Below are 19,010 nucleotides of genomic sequence, written 5' to 3'. Positions count from 1 at the left end.
CCTTCATTCTCTTGTTAATAAAAGCCTGTTAGTTACTCGCTTAACCTCAGTCTTTTGAGTGATTGATAGCGCATCACACGTGAAATCCAAAAAACACATTTTCCCACATTGTTAAGTAGAAGTATCTTATATATCAGTTTCATTCATCTGATTAACTTTCTTTCTTTTGCAAGCTCATTGCATATTGGCAAGTACCTGGAGAGAGTAGTATAGGTACAGTAGTCTCGTGGTTATAGTACTGGATTAGAAACTCAAAAGGTCAGGAGTTCAAATTCCACCATGGCAAGTTGTGACACTGAATTCAATAAATCTGGTCATTTGTGGGCTAGCACCAAAAATGACCATAAAAGCTACTAAATTGTCATAATAATCCAAATAGTTCAGTTTTCCTTCAGGGAAGGGAACTTGCTACTCTTACCCCGTCTGGTTTACAGATGACTCCAATCCCAAACTGTGTTTGATTCAATGTCCTCAGGGCAACTAGGGATGACCAATAAATACTGCCCTGCCAGTGTCATTCACATCCCCAGAACAAATAAAATTTAAAATTCTCATCCTTGTGTTAAAATCCCTCCATGATCTCACCATTCCCTACCTCTATAAACTCCTCCAGCCGTACAACCCTCCAAGATCTCTGCACTCCTCCAATTCTGGCCTCTTGTATATCTCCGTTTTCCAACACCCCACTGTTGGCCATGCTTTCAGTTGCCTAGGCCCTAAGCTCTGGAATTCCGTCCCTAAACCATTCCACATCTCTACTGCTCTCTCCCCTTCTTTAAGACGCTCATAAAACCTACTTCTTTGACCAAGCTTTTGGCCACCTCTGTATGTGGCTCAGTGCCAAATTTTGTTTAATTATGCTCCTATGAAGAAGAAGAAGCACCTTGAGAAGTTCTACTAGGTAAAAGGCACTATATAAATGCAAGTTGTTGTATATTACTACAAAACTTTTTCATTGGATTGCTGTTCCTCAGTGCACAGAAACATAGCATCAAGTCTTCTACCTGGAAATAGAATCTGAAATTGTATTAACGTACACTGTAAAGATCTTACCTGTGGCCGTTCTGACTGCACCCTTCGCATACAGTCTACCCCGTAGATTACTGTGTTCTCTGGAATAACTTCACAGGAGTTTACTTGACAGCAGGCTCCAATAATGCAGCCACTGGTTAGGATTACATTTCTCCCTATAAATGCTGAGACAAAAAATGACGGAAGTTACAAATATCTGAAACAGATAATAAGCGGTAGCTCAAGAAAAAACCCTTCAAAAGTTTAATTGACACCAATTTACTCAGGAAAAATGTAATTGAGGTAGCAACAGCCATCCATATATGATGCTACACTATTGCAAATGAAGATGAAGTTATTGCTGAAAAATAAACACTTCGTATCTGATGCATGTTACATCTAGTTGACTCAAATTTAATATCCATAAAACAGTAACATACCCAAAAAATTAAAAAGCAAGAATGTAAACTACCAATCACAAAAAAGTATCAAAAATGGGCAGTAGCAAACAACTGCCAATAAGAAAGCAGAAGGGGAACAAATTAAGTCACTTCACATACTTCTTGAAAATCCTTTCAGCTGATATACAGGCTTCTCACTAAACTGCAAAGCTCAGTGCTGGAAATAAGGTGTATAACATAAGAGATATTAAAAAAATTACAAGAAAATTAAACTTATCTGTTTGGCAGTTTCAGTGTTTGAAATGGCTCTAACAATGTTTTACACCAAGGCCTTTTGTCTCTTAGAAGCCTCAAGTTTCCCTGAGTTATGACTAAAGAGGTTCAAGGAAAGTAGCAAACAACTCCTAGAACGCACCAGTATCTATCTCAAGAAATCTGTGCCTCCAACTCCCAGGATTTTATTTAATGATTGACAAGACTGGCGAATCAGAGCATGCCAGGACTTGCAGTTAAGAGCTGATATACCTATCAATTCCTCCAATAAAAGGCGAAGAGTTACGAAGGTGACTAAAGGTTTTTATTGACTAAATAACAGAGCCCACTCTCGTGGGTGATCCGATCCAAGCAGGAGGAATACCAGCCAGTCGCTCACCTTTATACCTGGCCTGGTGGGTGGAGCCAAGGCGGAGTCGGCAGTGGTCATCCCAGGTATAGCAGTGTGGCAAGAGGCGACCTCGTACCGTGATACAATAGTGGTCAGTGATACAGTTATAACGAACAGTGGTGAACAGTGCTAACTACTAACAGTGATACGATAGTGAACGTGGTTTACCACAAGAGCTACCCACTGCAGTAGTGAAAAATTAATGAGGACTGATGGCACTAAAACCCTCTAGAAATGTAAGACAGGGAAGCAGACAGATAGAAATATAGGGTGCGCTTTTGTATTGTATTGTCAACCCCTTCTTTACTTCAAACAATTTAAATGATATTCTAACCTACTTAATTTAAATCTATCACATGCTCTGACGAAGGGCATTGACCTGAAACATTAACGTTTCTCTCTCTACAGATACTGCCTGATCTGCTGAGTATTTCCAGCATTTTCTGTTTTTATTTCAGATTTCCAGCATCCGCAGTATTTTGCTTTTGTATCCACCTTATACTCTGTTCCATTTCAGTACCAAATGATTTATTATTTCTAAATCCACTTAAAAGGAAAGTGTAAAGTTCAAAGTCCTACAACTTTATAAAAGAAAATTACACTTTTATTAGGTATGTCTGATATTTACAGGAAACTTTCTGGTATCCAGCACTGACGGGACTGAGCTGGTGCTGTACCATCAAAACTGCCGTAGAAACCAGCGCTAATGTTAAAACATACGGAGCTTTTGAGCTCCGTGTGAATCAACAAACCCTGTTGCTTAGCAACAGCTTCAAAACAGTCAGCCGCAGCTTAAAAGCGTCTCTGTAGCTAAGCAACAGCTTCAGTTAGACCTTGCAGAGCCTGACTGGAAGAAAAAAGCAACAAGAAGTAAAAAAACTTATAGGAAATGGCTCCTGAATTTTGCCAGTAGATAGAGCTTTCCGGACATTTAACCTCCGGTTAAATGAAAGTTTCCTGTACTTCTCTCCTCGGCTGGTCTGCTGACATTAATTTATGGCCTGCAGTAGCCGCCCTGCAAACAGTGGGGCTGGTGGGGGCTGGGGATGGGGGCGGGGGGAAGGCAGCGGGAGTGGTGGTGGTGGCGGCGGCGATGACTTCAGATGGGCTGGAAGGAAGGTCCAGAGCTGACTAATCTGGCCAAATCTGACCATTTCCACAGCCAATAGCAGAGCAGCTCGTAAAGGCCTTCAAGTTGGCACTAAATTCCTTTAATGTCCTTTAGGGAAGGAAATCTGCCCATATGTGACTCCAGACCCACAGCAATGTGGTTGACTCTTAACTGCTCTCTGAAATGGCCTAGCAAGCCACTCAGTTGTAACAATGAAAAGCAGTAATAAGAATAAAACGGGACAGACCACCCGGCATCGACCTTGGCACCGGCTTCAGAAACGACAACGGCGTACCCAGCCCAGTCGACCCTGCAAAGTCCTCCTCACAAACATCTGGGTACTTGTGCCAAAATTGGGAGAGCTGTCCCACAGACTAGTCAAGCAACAGCCCGTCATAGTCATACTCACAGAATCATACCTTTCAGCCAATGTCCCAGACTCCTCCATCACCATCCTTGGGTATGTCCTGTCCCACCAGCACGACAGACCCACCAGAGGTGGCAGCACAGTGGTATACAATCGGGAGGGAGTGGCCCTAGGACTCCTCAACGTTACCTCCGGACCCCATGAAGTCTCATGGCTTCAGCTCAAGCACAGGCAAGGAAACCTCCTGCTGATTATCACCTACCGCCCTCCCTCAGCTGATGAATCAGTACTCCTCCATGTTGAACACCATTTGGGAGAAGCACTGAGGGTAGCAAGGGCACAGAATGTATTCTGGGTGGGGGACTTCAATGTCCATCACCAAGAGTGGCTCGGTAGCAGCACTACTGACTGAGCTGGCTAAGTCCTGAAGGACATAGCTGCCAGTCTGGGCCTGCGACAGGTGGTGAGAGAACTAACACGAGGGAAAAACCTACTTGACCTCATCCTCACCAATCTACCTGTCGCAGATGCATCTGTCCATGACAGCATTGGTAGCAGTGACAACCGCACAGTCATTGTGGAGACTAAGTCCCGTCTTCACACTGAGGACACCTTCCATCGTGTTGTGTGGCACTACCACCGTGCTAAATGGGATAGATTCAGAACAGATCTAGCAGCTCAAAATTGGGCATCCATGAGGCGCAGTGGGCCATCAGCAACAGCAGAATTGTATTCCACCACAATCTGTAACCTCATGGCCCGGCATATCCCTCACTATTACCATCAAGCCTGGGGACCAACCCTGGTTCAATAAGGAGTGTAGAAGAGCATGCCAGGAGCAGCACCAGGCGTACCTAAAAATGAGGTGCCAACCTGGGGAAGCAGCAACACAGGACTAGATGCATGCTCAAAAGCAGAAGCAGCATGCGATAGACAGGGCTAAGTGATCTCACAATCAATGGATCAGAGCAAAGCTCTGCAGTCCTGCCACATCCAGCATCCAGTCATGAATGTGGTGGACCATTGAATAACTAACGGGAGGAGGAGGCTCCATGAATATCCCCATACTCAATGATGGTAGTGCTATCAAGCGGCACTTACTCACCAACATCCTGCTCACTGATGCTCAGGTTGGGTTCCAAGCAGGACCACTCGGCTCCAGATCTCATTACAGCCTTGGTCCAAACTAGGACAAAAGAGCTGAATTCCAGAGGTGAAGGGAGAGTGACTGCCCTTGACATCAAGGCAGCATTTGACAGAGTGTGGCATCAAGGAGCCCTAGTAAAATTGAAGTTAATGGGAATCAGGGAGAAAACTCTCCACTGGCTGGAGTCATACCTATCACAAAGGAAGATGGTTGTGGTTCTTGGAGGTCAATCATCTCAGCCCCAGGACATCGCTGCAGGAGTTCCTCAGGGCAGTGTCCTAGGCCCAACCATCTTCAGCTGTTTCATCAATGACCTTCCCTCCATCATAAGGTCAGAAGTGGGGTTCGCTGATGATTGCACAGTGTTCCGTTCCATTTGCAACTTCTCAAATAATGAAGCAGTCCATGCCCGCTTGCAGCAAGACCTGGACAACATTCAGGCTTGGGCTGATAAGTGGCAAATAACATTTGCGCCACACAAGTGCCAGGCAATGACTATCTCCAACAAGCGAGTCTAACCACTGCCCCATGACATTCAACGGCATTACCATCTTCGAATGCCCCACCATTAACATCCTGTGGGTCACCATTGACGAGGAACATAACTGGACCAGCCACATAAATAATGTGGCCACAAGAGCAGATCAGAGGCTGGGTATTCTGCGGCAAGTTTCTTACCTCCTGACTCCCCAAAGCCTCTCCACCATCTACAAGGCACAAGTCAGAAGCGTGATGGAATACTCTCCACTTGCCTGGATGAGTGCAGCTCCAACAACACTCAAGAAGCTCAACACCATCCAGGATAAAGCAGCCTGCTTGATTGGCAAGCCCGGCCACCACCATAAACATTCACTTACTCCACCACTGGCACACTATGGCTGCAGTGAGTACCATCTTCAAGATGCATTGCAGTAACCCGCCAAGGCTTCTTCGACAGCACCTCCCAAACACGCGACCTCTACCACCTAGAAGGACAAGGGCAGCAGGCGCATGGGAACACCATCACCTGCAAGTTCCCCTCCAAGTTACACACCATCCTGACTTGGAAATATATCACGGCTCCTTCATCGTTGCTGGGTCAAAATCCTGGCACTCCCTCCCTAACAGCACTGTGGGAGTACCTTCACCACACGGACTGCAGTGGTTCAAGAAGACGGCTCACCACCACCTTCTCAAGGGCAGTTAAGGATGGGCAATGAATGCCAGCGACGCCCACATCTCAGGAGTGAATAAAAAAAATTAAGGAAATCCAGTACAAATGTAATTTGCTATTTACCCTGCTTTAAAGCAGAAAGAGTATATCACTGCATTCCTTTAAAATGCCAAATAATTCCAGTAGTACTAGGAACATGGGAACAGGAGGCAGCCATTCAACTTCGAGCCTGTTCCGCCATTCTATAGATCGCCATGGCTAATTTGAAACTCAAATCTACTTACCCGCCTTCGATCAATATCCCCAAAGATGTGCGGGTTAGGTTGATTGGCCATGATAAAAATTGGCCCTTAGTGTCAGGGGGGATTAAATATGTGGGGTTACGGGGATAGGGCTTGGGTGGGATGGCTGTCGGTGTAGGGACCGGGTGCTAGGGTTTGGATGATCAGCCATGATCTCGTTGAATGGCGGCGCAGGCTCGAAGGGCCGAATGGCCTACTCCTGCTCCTAGTTTCTATGTTTCTATCCCTTGATATCCTTACCCAACAGAAACCTGTCAATCTAAATCTTGAAAATTTCAATTGACCCAGTATCCACAGCCTTTTGGGGAAAGATTTCCAGACTTCCACTATCCTTTGTGAGAAAAAATGCTTCCCGATTTCACTTCTAAATGGCTTGCTCTAATTTCAAGATTGTGCCCTCAAGAGAATACAAACCAAGTTTATGCAAGCTGCCCTCAAAATTTAACCCTTTAAGCTCTGGCATCATTCTCCTGAATCTGTGCGGTACCCCCTACAAGGCCAATATATCCTTCCTGAGGTGCGGTGCCCAGAACTTAATGCAGTACAATACAATACAATACAAATCGCTTTATTGGCATGATAAGGTACATCTTATGTTGCCAAAGCATCAAAATACATTTATGGTTGAACACATAAACGCGGTTCCATTCATACAGTGTATAAACAGGTATATCCCTGAGTTTATAAATATATTTTCGCCTTGTTTATATATACTCTTGTCTTAGTTTACTGGTTGTCCAGTACTCCAGATGGGGTCTGACCAAGGCTTTGTACAACTGAAGGATCATTTCTTCAGCTTTGTATTCCAAATCCCTTGAGATAAAGCTTTTTTGATTACTTTTTGTAGCTGTTCACTAGCTTTTAAATGATGTATGTACATTGACCTCCCACTTTGAACTCTATCTACCACAGTTTTGCCCACTTTGTCTAAATCCCTTTCTAGCTTCCTTATTATCCCTGGGATACACTACTAATTGTATCCCACCAGAGTACATTCCCTTTATCCCTACTCTGTCTCCTACCTTCCAACCAATTACCAACCCATGTCACAAGGTTACCTCCAATTCAATGTGGTTTTAATGAATCAGAGAATCTTAGTAAAAGAACTATTCAATTAGTCCCACTCCTCCACTCTTACCCCATAGCCCTGTAAATTGTGGGTTTTCAAGTATACCTCCAATTCCCTTTTGAAAGTTACTAATGGTCTGCTTCCACCACTCTTTCAAGCAATGCTTTCAAGATCATAATAACTCGCTGAGTAAAAACATGCCTTCTCATCTCTCTTCAGGTTCTCTTGCCAATTATCTTAAATCCATGCCCTCTGGTTATCAACCCATCTACCAATGGAAACAGTTTCTTCTTACTTACTCTATCAAAACCCCATAATTTTAAGCATCTCTAGTAAATCTCCCTTTAACCTTCTCTGCTCCAAGGAGAACAATCCCAGCTTCTCTAGTTTCTCCACATAACTGAAATCCCTCATCCCTGGTAACATTCTACCATTGACAGCATTCCTAAAGCACAATACTCGATCCGAGGCCTGACCAGTGAATCAAAGGTTTAACATAACTCCCTTACTTTTGTACTATATGGTACTCTTTAAAAAGCTAATGGAGTAAAATTTGCAATTTTCCAAACTTTGGAAAATGAGCAATGTATGTACAATTTCCTCATCTATTTCTTTTTAATACCCTGGAGTGGTAACCATCAGGTCCTGGAGATTTGTCTCTCTTATATCCCATTATTATTTTCTCCATTACCATTTTTCTTTAAAAACTTGTCCAAGTCTAATAAGTTGCACCCCTTGACTTATTTTTAGGTTACCCTGTGCCGCTGGTCTCTACATCTACTATGGTAATGTATGCAAAGTATTCATTTAACAAATCTGCCATTCTCTTATTATCCATTATGGCCTCACCTGCTTGTGCCTTAATAGGCACACATTCACCCTTACCATTCTTTCTCTTTATACATTTATAAAAAAGTATTACTGTTAGAAACATAGAAGATAGGAGCAGGAGTAGGCCATTCGGCCCTTCGAGCCTGCTCCGCCATTCATAGAGTCAAGGGCCTAGAAATTCATTAAGGCGCTGCCAGCTTTGCGCCCAGTTAACGCCTAAAGGGTGATTTTGCGCCAAAAATGAGTTTGCGCAGATATTCAGCGCAGCGGTATTGGCGGCGGTAGCCGTTAGCGCTGCGCCGGCACCGATGATGTCATCGGTGTGCGCAGTGCCCCGGTTCCGCCCCGAAACCGCGCCGATCCCCATATTTAGTTGCGGCCGCCTCCTCCGAAGCGGCCGCAAACAGCGACCAGAAAACGGGGCCGTCCTGCTGCCATAGTGGGGCGCTTTAAAGCGGAAGGTGCGGCCGGCCGCTTTTGCGGCGGCCGCCTGCCCGCACCTCCTTCCCCGGCCTCCTCCACCCACCCCCCCCCCGCGGCATTGCTGGCTGCTTTCCGCGAGCCCGGCACTTCTCCGTGGTGCCGGGCTCATTTGCCGGCACTATCCAGCGGCGATCTCCCCGTTGCAGGCAGCTCCCCCTTAAGAGGAGGAGGCCTGCAGTACCGCAGCCTGCCGCTGCGCAGCGCCTGGCGCAGCGGCGCCAAGAGCGCTGATATTCAGTGTCAGCGCACCAAGCGGAGGCGGGCACACCCTGGTATAGCGCCCGCTTCCGAATTGGGGCACTAACAATGAATATCTGACGATTGCTATAGGCTTCCCGCCCAGCGCTAACTTTTGGGCGCTAGGCAGCTGGCGGGGCCATAGTGAATTTCTAGGCCATAGAGTTATACAGCACAGAAAGAGGCCCTTCGGCCCATCGTGTCTGCGCTGTCCATCAAGCCCTGTCCAATCTAATCCCATTTTCCAGCATTTGGTCCATAGCCTTGTATGCAATGGCATTTCAAGTACTCATCCAAATGCTTCTTGAATGTTGTGAGGGTTCCTGCCTCTGCCACCCTTTCAGGCAGTGAGTTCCAGACTCCAACCACCCTCTGGGTGAAAAAGTTCCTCCTCAAATCCCCTCCAAACCTCCTGCCCCTTACCTTGAATCTATGCCCCGTTGTTATTGACCCCCCTACTAAGGGGAAAAGTTCCTCTTTATCTACCCTATCTATGCCCCTCATCATTTTGTACACCTCAATCAGGTCCCCCCTCAGCCTTCTTTGCTCCAAGGAAAACAACCCCAGCCTGTTTAGTCTTTCTTCATAGCTGAGGCGCTCCATCCCAGGTAACATCCTGGTGAATCTTCTCTGCACCCTCTCCAAAGCAATCACATCCTTCCTATAGTGAGATCATGGCTGATCATCCAAATTCAGTACCCTGTCCCTGTCTTCTCCCCATATCCCTTGATCCCTTTAGCCTCAAGAAATATATCCAACTCTTTCTTGAATATATTTAATGAACTGGCCTCCACCGCCCTCTGTGGCAGAGAATTCCACAGGTTCACCACTCTCTGGGTGAAGAAATTCCTCATTTCAGTCCTAAATGGCTTACCCCTTATCCTTAGATTATGACCCCTGGTTCTGGACTTCCCGGCCATCAGAAACATCCTTTCTGCATCTAGTCTGTCCAGACCTGACAGAATTTTACAGGTTTCGATGAGATCCCCTCTCAATCTTCTAAACTCCAGTGAGTATAAGCACAATTGACACAATCTCTCCTCGTACGTCATTCCTGCCATCCCAGGTATCAGCCTGGTGAATCTTCGCTGCACTCCCTCCATGGCAAGAACGTCCTTCCTCAGGTAAGGTGACCAAAACTGCACACAATACTCAAGGTGCAGTCTCACCAAGGCCCTGTACAACTGCAGCAAGACATCCTTGTTCTTGTACTTGAACCCTCTTGCTACGAAGGCCAACATACCATTTGCCTTCTTAACCGCCTGCTGCACCTGCATGCTTACCTTCAGCGACTGGTGCACAAGAACACCCAGGTCTCTGCACTTCCCCTTCTCCCAATCTATTGCCATTCAAATAATAATCTGCCTTCCTGTTTTTGCCACCAAAGTGGATAACCTCACATTTATCCACATTATAGTGCATTTGCCATGTTTCTGCCCAATCACCCAACCTGTCCAAATTGTACTGGAGTTTCACGACATCCTCCTCACAGCATACCCTCCCACCCAGCTTTGTGTCGTCTGCAAATTTGGAGATATTACATCCAATTCCCTCGTCCAGATCATTAATATATATTGTGAACAGCTGGGGTCCTAGGACCGATCCTTACGGTACCCCACTAGTCACTGCCTGCCACTCGGAAAACGACCCGTTTATTCCAACTCTTTGCTTTCTGTCCGCCAACGAATTCTCTATCCAAGTCCTTGCCCCCAATCCCATGTGCCTTAATTTTGCACGCTAACCTCTTATGCAGGACCTTATCGAAAGCCTTCTGAAAGTCCAAATACACCACATCCACTGGTTCTCCCTTATCTATTTTACCAGTTACATCCTCAAAAAATTCCAGTAGATTAGTCAAGCACGATTTACCTTTTGTAAATCCATGTTGACTTTGTCCGATCCTGTCACTGCTTTCCAAGTGCTCTGCTATTACATCTTTTATAATGGACTCTCGCACTTTCCCCACTACCGATGTCAGGCTTACCGGTCTATAATTCCCCGCTTTTTCTCTGCCACCTTTTTTGAATAGTGGGGTAACATTAGCTACCCTCCAATCCATGGGTACTGTTCCAGAGTCTATTGAGTTCTGGAAGATGACCAGCAATGCATCTACTATTTCTAGGGCCACTTCCTTAAGGACCCTGGGATGTAGATTATCAGGCCCTGGGGATGTATCGGCCTTCAGTTCCATCAATTTTCCTATCACCATTTCCCTACAAATACGGATTTCTTTCAGTTCCACCCTTTCATCAGACCCTATGTTCCGCGGTATTTCTGGGAGGTTATTTGTGTCCTCCTTTGTGAAGACGGAACCAAAATATGTATTTAGTTGGTCTGCCATTTCTTTGCTCCCCATTATAAATTCCCCCAATTCTGACTGCAAAGGACCTACACTTGACTTCACCAATCTTTTCCTTTTTACATATCTATAAAAGCTTTTACAGTCAGTTTTTATGTTCCCTGCAAGCTTACTCTCATATTCTATTTTCCCTTTCTTAATTAATCCCTTTGTCCTCCTTTGTTGAATCCTAAACTGCTCCCAATCCTCAGGATTATTGCTTTTTCTGGCCAATTTGTATGTCCTCTCCTTGGATCTTATGGTTTCCCTAATTTTCCTTGTTAGCCACGGTTCACAGAATCACAGAAACCCCACAGTGCAGATAGAGGCCATTTCGGCCCATCGAGCCTGCACCGACACATATCCCACCCGATCCCCGTAACCCCTACACCAACACATATCCCACCCTATCCCCGTAACCCCACGTATTTAATCCCCCTAACACTAAGGGGCAATTTATCATAGCCAATCAACCTAACCCGCACATCTTTGGACTGTGGGAGGAAACCGGAGCACCCGGAGGAAACCCACGCAAACACGGGGAGAATGTGCAAACTCCACACAGTCACCCGAGGCCGGATTCGAACCCGGGTCCCTGGTGCTGTGAGGCAACAGTGCTAACCACTATGCCACCGTGAATCACCTTTTTTGTTTTATTTTTATGCCAAACTGGGATGAACAACTTCTGTAGTTCATCCATTCGGTCTTTGAATGTTTGCCATTGCCTATCCACCGTCAACCCTTTGAGTGCCATTCCCCAATCAATCCTACCCAACTCGCTCCTCAGACCATCGTAGTTTCCTTTATTTAAATTGAGGACCCTAGTTTCTGAGTCAACTACTTCATTCTCCATCTTAATGAAGAATTCGATCATATTATGATCGCTCCGACCCAAGGGGCCTCGTACAACAAGATTGCTAATTAATCCTTTCTCGTTACATAATACCTAGTCTAAGATGGCCTGATCTCTGGTTGGTTCCTCGACATATTGGTCCAGGAAACCATCCCGTAAACACTCCAGGAATTCCTCCTCCACAGTATTGTTACTAATTTGGTTAGCCCAATCTATATGTAGATTAAAGTCACCCATGATGACTGCTGTGCCCTTATTGCACGCTTCTTTAATTTCCCTTTTAATGCCATCCCCAACCTCCGCCTTACTGTTTGGAGGTCTATATACCACTCCCACTAATGTTTTTTTCCCCTTAGTATTTCTCAATTCTACCCATGCAGATTCCACATCATCAGAGGTAATATCCTTCATTACAATTGTGTTAATCCCTTCTTTAACCAGTAATGCTACCCCTCCTCCCTTTCCTTTTTGCCTATCTTTCCTGAGTATCGAATACCCCTGGGTGTTGAGTTCCCAGTCTTTTCCATCCTTGAGCCACGTTTCCGTAATCCCAACCAAATCATATTCGTTTACCTCTATTTGCGCAGCCAATTCATCCACCTTATTACAAATGCTCCTCGCATTAAGACACAAAGCCTTCAGGTTTTTTTTTTTTAACGCTCTTAGACCTATTAGAATTATTGTTTACTGTGGCCACGTTTGATTTAAACCGTTGATTTCTCTGACTGCCACTTTTGTTTTTCTCCTTCCTATCTTTTGCTTTTATCCTTGTTTCCCTTTCCTCTGTCTCCCTGCTCAGGTTCCCAACCCCCTTCCATTTTAGTTTAAACCCTCCCCCACAGCACTAGCAAACACTCCCCCTAGGACATCGATTCCAGCCCTGCCCAGGTGCAGACCGTCCGGTTTGAACTGGTCCCACCTCCCCCAGAACCGGTTCCAATGTCCCAGGAACTTGAATCCCTCCCCCTGGCACCATTCCTCTAGCCACGTATTCATCTGAAGTATCCTTCTATTTCTACTCTGACTAGCACGTGGCACTGGTAGCAATCCTGAGATTACTACCTTTGAGGTCCTGTTTTTTAATTTACCTCCTAACTCCCTATATTCCGCTTTTAGGACCTCATCCCGCTTTTTACCTACATCGTTGGTGCCTATATGCACCACGACAACTGGCTGTTCACCCTCCCCTTCCAAGATGTTGTGCAGCCGCTCGGAGACATCCTTGACACTTGCACCAGGGAGGCAACACACCATCCTGGAGTCTTGTTTGCGGCCGCAGAAACGCCTATCTATTCCCCTTACAATTGAATCCCCTATTACTATAGGTCTACCACTCTTTTTCCTCCCATTCTGTGCAGCAGAGCCACCCCTGGTGCCAGGAAGTTGGCTGCTGCTGCCTTCCTCTGATAAGCCATCCCCCCCAACAGTACTCAAAGTGGTATATCTGTGGGAGAGGGGGATGGCCACAGGGGACCCCTGCACTACCTGCCTGCGTCTAGTACTCTGCCTGTTGGTCACCCGTTCCCTTTCTTCCTGTCCAACCTCTACCTGTGGTGTGTCCAACTCCCTAAACATGCTATTCACGATGTCCCGAGCATCATGAACGCTCCAGTATGCATCCAATCGCAGCTCCAGTGCCACAATGCGGTCTGTCAGTAGCTGCAGCTGGGTGCACTTCCTGCACACGTAGTTGTCAGGGACACAGGAAGTGTCCCTGAGTTCCCACATTTCGCAGGAGGAGCAGATCACAGGGCCGGGCTGTCCTGCCATGACTTACCCTTTAATTAATTGAGTTTAAATTAAATCAATCAATCCCACTAATTACACTACAGTTAAATAGTTTACCAACAGTCCCCGCTACACCAGAGAGACCTTATATAGAAACTATAAAACACAGTTAAAGTTTAAAAAAAGAAATACTCACCAACCAATCACTTACCTGCTTCCTGCTGACGTCACACTTGGATTACTTTTTACCTCTCTCCCGGAACCTGGATTGGTATGCCTCTGGTGCTCCCTCGCAGGTCCGCTGCCTCTCCGGTCTCGGAGCTCTGGGCCTCGCTGCCTCGGGCTGCTCTTTAAGTAGCTCCGCTGCCTTTGCAAAGTTTCCATGTTTTTTTCATATTCCTTTTTGAAGCTCATGACTGTCTTTGTATCCCTTTGTTGCTTTTTATAGCTCCCAGTCTGCTGGATTTCCACATTTCCTTGTAATTTTGCTGACCTTTCTGAAGATCTTACAATCTGGAATATTTAGCTCCCGATCATGCCCAGCTTGTAGCCAGGTCTCTGTGATGACTACTAGGTCATACCCTTTAAGCTGAATTTGTACCTATAGCTCGTGTTTTATTTCTCATGTTATGTGGATTCATGTACAGAATTCTTATTTGGGTAACTGTCCCCACCCTGCCCATAGGTCCTGATGGTGTATTTTTCAGACTTTTGGATCTATCACACTTTTATAAATGACAAGTCCATTTCAGAGATGTTCTCTGGTATACTTTTCACAGCAAGGACATTTGTCTAAGGATTTGTTACTGATTTAACTATAGTCCCTCACTTTTTTTCTTGCATTTTATAGTCTATAAATTCAAAACATTACATTGCAGTGTTCACTAAACATTCAATTATCTTTTTTGTGAAGATGTTTTTAAATTCGGTTTCTTAGGCTCAGACTACATGGATTCATTTTAAACTCATCAGCTTGGCTAAAATCAGCACTGAGAGAACGTCAAATGGGATCATCAAAGGTGAGAGTAAACTGTTTTTAGCACTCGGACTGAAGAAGCAGTGTCTGCGTAAGGTGCTCTGATGTGACAGATCAGCAGATTAATCAGCTACATAGTAACAGCCAATCTTGACAACAGGACAACACTGTCATCAACCCAGACTCATGCTGGCCTCTTATTTATGAGCAAAGAACCTCATGGATAATTGGGAATTTGAATAACGCTACAAAATTTTCAGAAATCACTGCTAGGACAAGACAGTAACAGAGAAATCTCTGTAACCACTTGTTAAGTCTGTGTGTTATAGTGAGAATTACTACACAGACCACAAGAGTAAATTCAACAGGTCTTTACTGGTTGGAGGTCGGACTATACTGAATACAATATTATTACACTGTGCTTATATACCGGTGTGGTCACCACCGGTATTACGTATACAGCAGCCAAAGAAAGTAGTACCTTTCTTAAGGTGGACCAGGCTTAAGTTCTCTTAAGGTGGAACAGGTTACATACACCACACCACTGACAAACCTTACTGCGAAGGGTCATCGACCTGAAATGTTAACTCTGCTTCTCTCTCCACAGATGCTGCCTGGCCTGCTGAGTATTTCCAGCATTTTCTGTTTTTATGGCAAACCTTATTGCAAACTTTTTGATCAGCCTGCTTCAGCAAAAAGATCAGAACTTTTAAAAAAGCAACTCACCTTTCGATTCAATTACATTGTTATCTCCAATCTTCAGAGCTTCAAAATCTGATAATTAGTTAAAGAAAACTAATCTTTTCCACTGATTTCCTCATCATTTTGTTCTCTCTTCCAAAGTTGACTAGTCATCCTGAGGAAAGGTCACTGGTATCTTACATGGTCACTGGTATCTCACAACTCTCCTTTCCCTCCCACCGAGACATAGATACCAATTCTGACACCCAACTGCTGGGATGAACTAACTTAGTTAGATAGACCAGTTATCAAATCTGGGACTTTCCTGGTATGTTCTGTTATCAGAGTGAGCTATCGGGGAAGTCCAAGAATGCAAAATATCTGAAGCGAAATTGTAATTCAATATTACCATCACAGCCATTTATCTCCATACAGTAATTACAAAATAGTAGTGCTTCAGACTTATGTTTTAAACAAAGACCAATCAAGTGCACAAAAATATATCACTATTTAATGCACGAACCAATGAAAGATCAAAGGATTCAAAAGCGATGCCTTTTCGTACTGGAATAATTGTTGAAATCAGAATTCGAAGAAACCTACAAAATATTTGGGCTAGAGAAAGGAAAACTCTTTACTTGAGAATTTATGAATGAAACAACACTCGGGATAACATTTTTGCATCAAAAGTGATACATCCAAAATATGTCGATTGAGCTGGTGGGCAATTTCCAGCATTTACTTATTTTCTTCTTATTTAAGCCTCTCTTAAAATTACAGCTTTAAAGCAATACGACCATCTCTACTCTTGTGTAAAAGGGGTATTTTCTTACTGCACATACTGGATTAGATGGCACAGAGGGCTACAATAAAGGAGGGGTACATTTGGAGTGATCTGGCAGAAGGCAGAACATCTGGTAAGAAACAAGCGAAAATAGCTCAATACAGAAGTCAGTACAAATCTGTATTATGAATTTACTCACATACAGGCCAACATTGTTTAGATTAAGTTCTTAGGATTCTGTGAGCTAAGCAAGACAGAATGAGTTTTAAAGTTTACGGCATTTTAAGAAAAGCAGCTTTCATCAAAGGATCTGTGTAAAGAATTATGGCTTAGTTTGGAGACAATGGCCGGAATTTTCCCCATTATAAAAAAAACGGGTGGGTTTGGAGCCTGGGGGCAGTTAAAAATGGGATCCCACCTCCAACCCGCCAACTTCCAGTTTTGCCGGAGGCGGGATGGGTGACCAACCCACTCCCAGGGGGTGTTATCTCAATTTAAATACTGTAATGAAACTGGAAGCCTCTTTTTGCCCGTCCATTTTGAATTTAGCTGCTTGGGGACGGTTTACACAATTCGTGAAACCCAGCAGTTAAACCGAGGCGGGGACTGCTGCATCCAGGAGGTAAGTAGATTTATAAGGCATGGCTGAGGACTTCAGCAGATGAGTCGAGGTAGGGGCGCAGGAGAACAATGTTAAAGATGCAAGTGAACAAATTTTAGTTAGTTGGTTAGAAGGGCGAAAACCAAGAGTATGCGTTAGACAGTTTTTTTAGTAGTTGGAACAGAGTAGAGGTGTCCCACAGAGTTCGGCTTCCATTCAATGGGCAGATGGAATTCAATGTAAATGTGAGGCGATATATTTTGGTTAAAAAAAAGCAATAATATACACTGAATGTTGTAGAAGAGCAGAGAAATTTCGAGGTACAGCACTGCATAAGGTTAGTAAGGTTGGAAAAAATGTTGTTTTGAGGAGGGGAGTGATGATGGCATATTTGAAAGGGAGGGGGGTAATAACCGAGGAGAGGGTACGATTTACAACAGGAGTATGCAAGTATTTGGGCTGGAGGACCAGTTAACAAGTTTTGGTGAGCTGTTGAGGGCCGCACACCAATGTTCCCCCCACAGTCGCGCGTCAATTGCGAAGTCCTGCGCAGACCGCTCACCAGCTCCTGCCGCTGGAAGAGATACTGCGCAGCAAATTTAAAGGGACTGCGTGCATTGGTGAGAACAAAGTGCTAAATTAGTAAATTTGCAACAGGCCAACTCAGTGTTGATCATCACTCCCATTTCTACCCTAACAATAATTTATAAACATAAATTCAGATAGTAGTCAGATACTATCTTAAATACACAAAATGTAGTGTAAAATATTAAATCTTCTGTTACTAAATGAATTAAATGATTGATCGAACGAATGTTGTACTGAAAGTCTATGTGGCTGTTTGGCAGAGTGGCTCAGGTCTGTGGGGCCTTTGACATACTGTACGCTGAGTATGGGAGCCCGAGGCTTTGAAAGGCCTCAACTACAATCTGGAGTCCTTGTGCTCCAGGACACATTCCCGTGACCAAGACTGTAATTAGAATCCCGCTGCCGTCGTACTTTGGGTACCAGGAGAGGAAAGACAAAGTCGGTCTGTTTCTTCGGTAAAAGAGTCATCGAGATGAGCAGCCACGACTCGACTTAGACTAATGAGTAGCTCGAGCTCCGGCTCGCATTCTATTTCTGTCACATCCAGCGAGCTGGATAGAATGACCTGGTGGGCCAGATATGGCCCATGGGCCGTATTTTGCCCACCACTGGGCTAGAAGCTCCCTGCTCTTTACAGAGGAAACTTCCAGAAACAACAGGGACATAACATAACTGGATCTGCGCCAGCGTTACGCCGGGAGACTGGCGGTACCCCCACAGAATTCAGACAACACCTTTCACCCAATTACACCAACAACAAAAAAAACAGCATTTTATAACTCACTGGAATTAAATCAAACCCAAGACTAATTTTGAATTAGTCACTAAAATTCTTTCAGAGACGGGTTATCATAGAATCACAAAAGGAGGCCATTCAGCCCGTCGAGCCTGTGCCGGCTCTCTGCAAGAGCACTTCAGCTAGTCCCACTCCCCCGCCCTTTCCCCATAGCTCTGCAAATATTTTCCTTTCAGGTACTTATCCAATTCCCTTTTGAAAGCCACGATTGAATCTGCCTCCACCACCCTTTCAGGCAGTGCATTCCAGATCCTAACCACTCGCAGTGTAAATTTTTTTTTCCTCATGTCGCCTTTAATTCTTTTGCCAATCATCTTAAATCTGTGTCCTCTGGTTCTCGACCCTTCCGCCAATGGGAGCAATTTTTTTCTATCTACTCTATCTGGAACCATCCTTGTAAATCTTTTCTCCACCTTCTCTAAAGCCTTCACATTCTTCCTAAAGTGCAGTCCCCAGAATAGGACACAATACTATAGTTGAGGTCAGATCAGTGTTTTATAAAGGCTCTTCATAACTTGCTTTTGTACTCCATGCCTCTATTTATGAAGCCCAGGATCCCGTATGCTTTTTTAGCCGCTATCTCAACCTGCCCTGCCACCGTCAATGATTTGTGCACATAAGAAATAGGAGCTCGAGTAGGCCATTTGACCCTTCGAGCCTGCTCCGCCATTCAACAAGATCATGGCTGATCTTCTACCTCAACTCCACCTTCCTGCACTATCCCCATATCCCTTAATTCCCAAAGATGTATCGACCTCTGCCTTGATTATACTCAATGACTGAGCCTCCACAGCCCTCTGTGGTAGAGAATTCCAAAGATTCACAGCCCTTTGAGTGAAGAAATTTCTCATCTCAGTCCTAAATGGCCGACCCCTTATTCTGAGACTGT

General features: G+C 44.8%; 1 protein-coding gene across 3 annotated transcripts in view; it reads right to left on the bottom strand.

Moving 5' to 3' along the window:
- The window catches only part of dctn6 (dynactin subunit 6), a 110,308-nt gene that overhangs the window by 8,122 nt on the left and 83,176 nt on the right, over positions 1 to 19,010 (bottom strand). For all 3 annotated transcript variants that reach the window (XM_086010147.1, XM_086010152.1, XM_086010157.1), the window contains exons 5-6: positions 15,398 to 15,445; positions 1,054 to 1,196 (exon numbers count right to left, since the gene is read on the bottom strand). In XM_086010147.1, coding sequence (XP_085866273.1) covers positions 1,054 to 1,196; positions 15,398 to 15,445 — 191 coding nt within the window. The remainder of the gene's footprint in view (positions 1 to 1,053; positions 1,197 to 15,397; positions 15,446 to 19,010) is intronic.

The sequence above is a fragment of the Somniosus microcephalus genome, chromosome 2 (genome assembly GCF_052327205.1).
Source record: "Somniosus microcephalus isolate GS21.2 chromosome 2, FLI_Smic_1.0, whole genome shotgun sequence".
Classification (NCBI taxonomy): Eukaryota; Metazoa; Chordata; class Chondrichthyes; order Squaliformes; family Somniosidae; genus Somniosus; species Somniosus microcephalus.
This window is presented reverse-complemented; position numbering and strand designations above follow the sequence as displayed.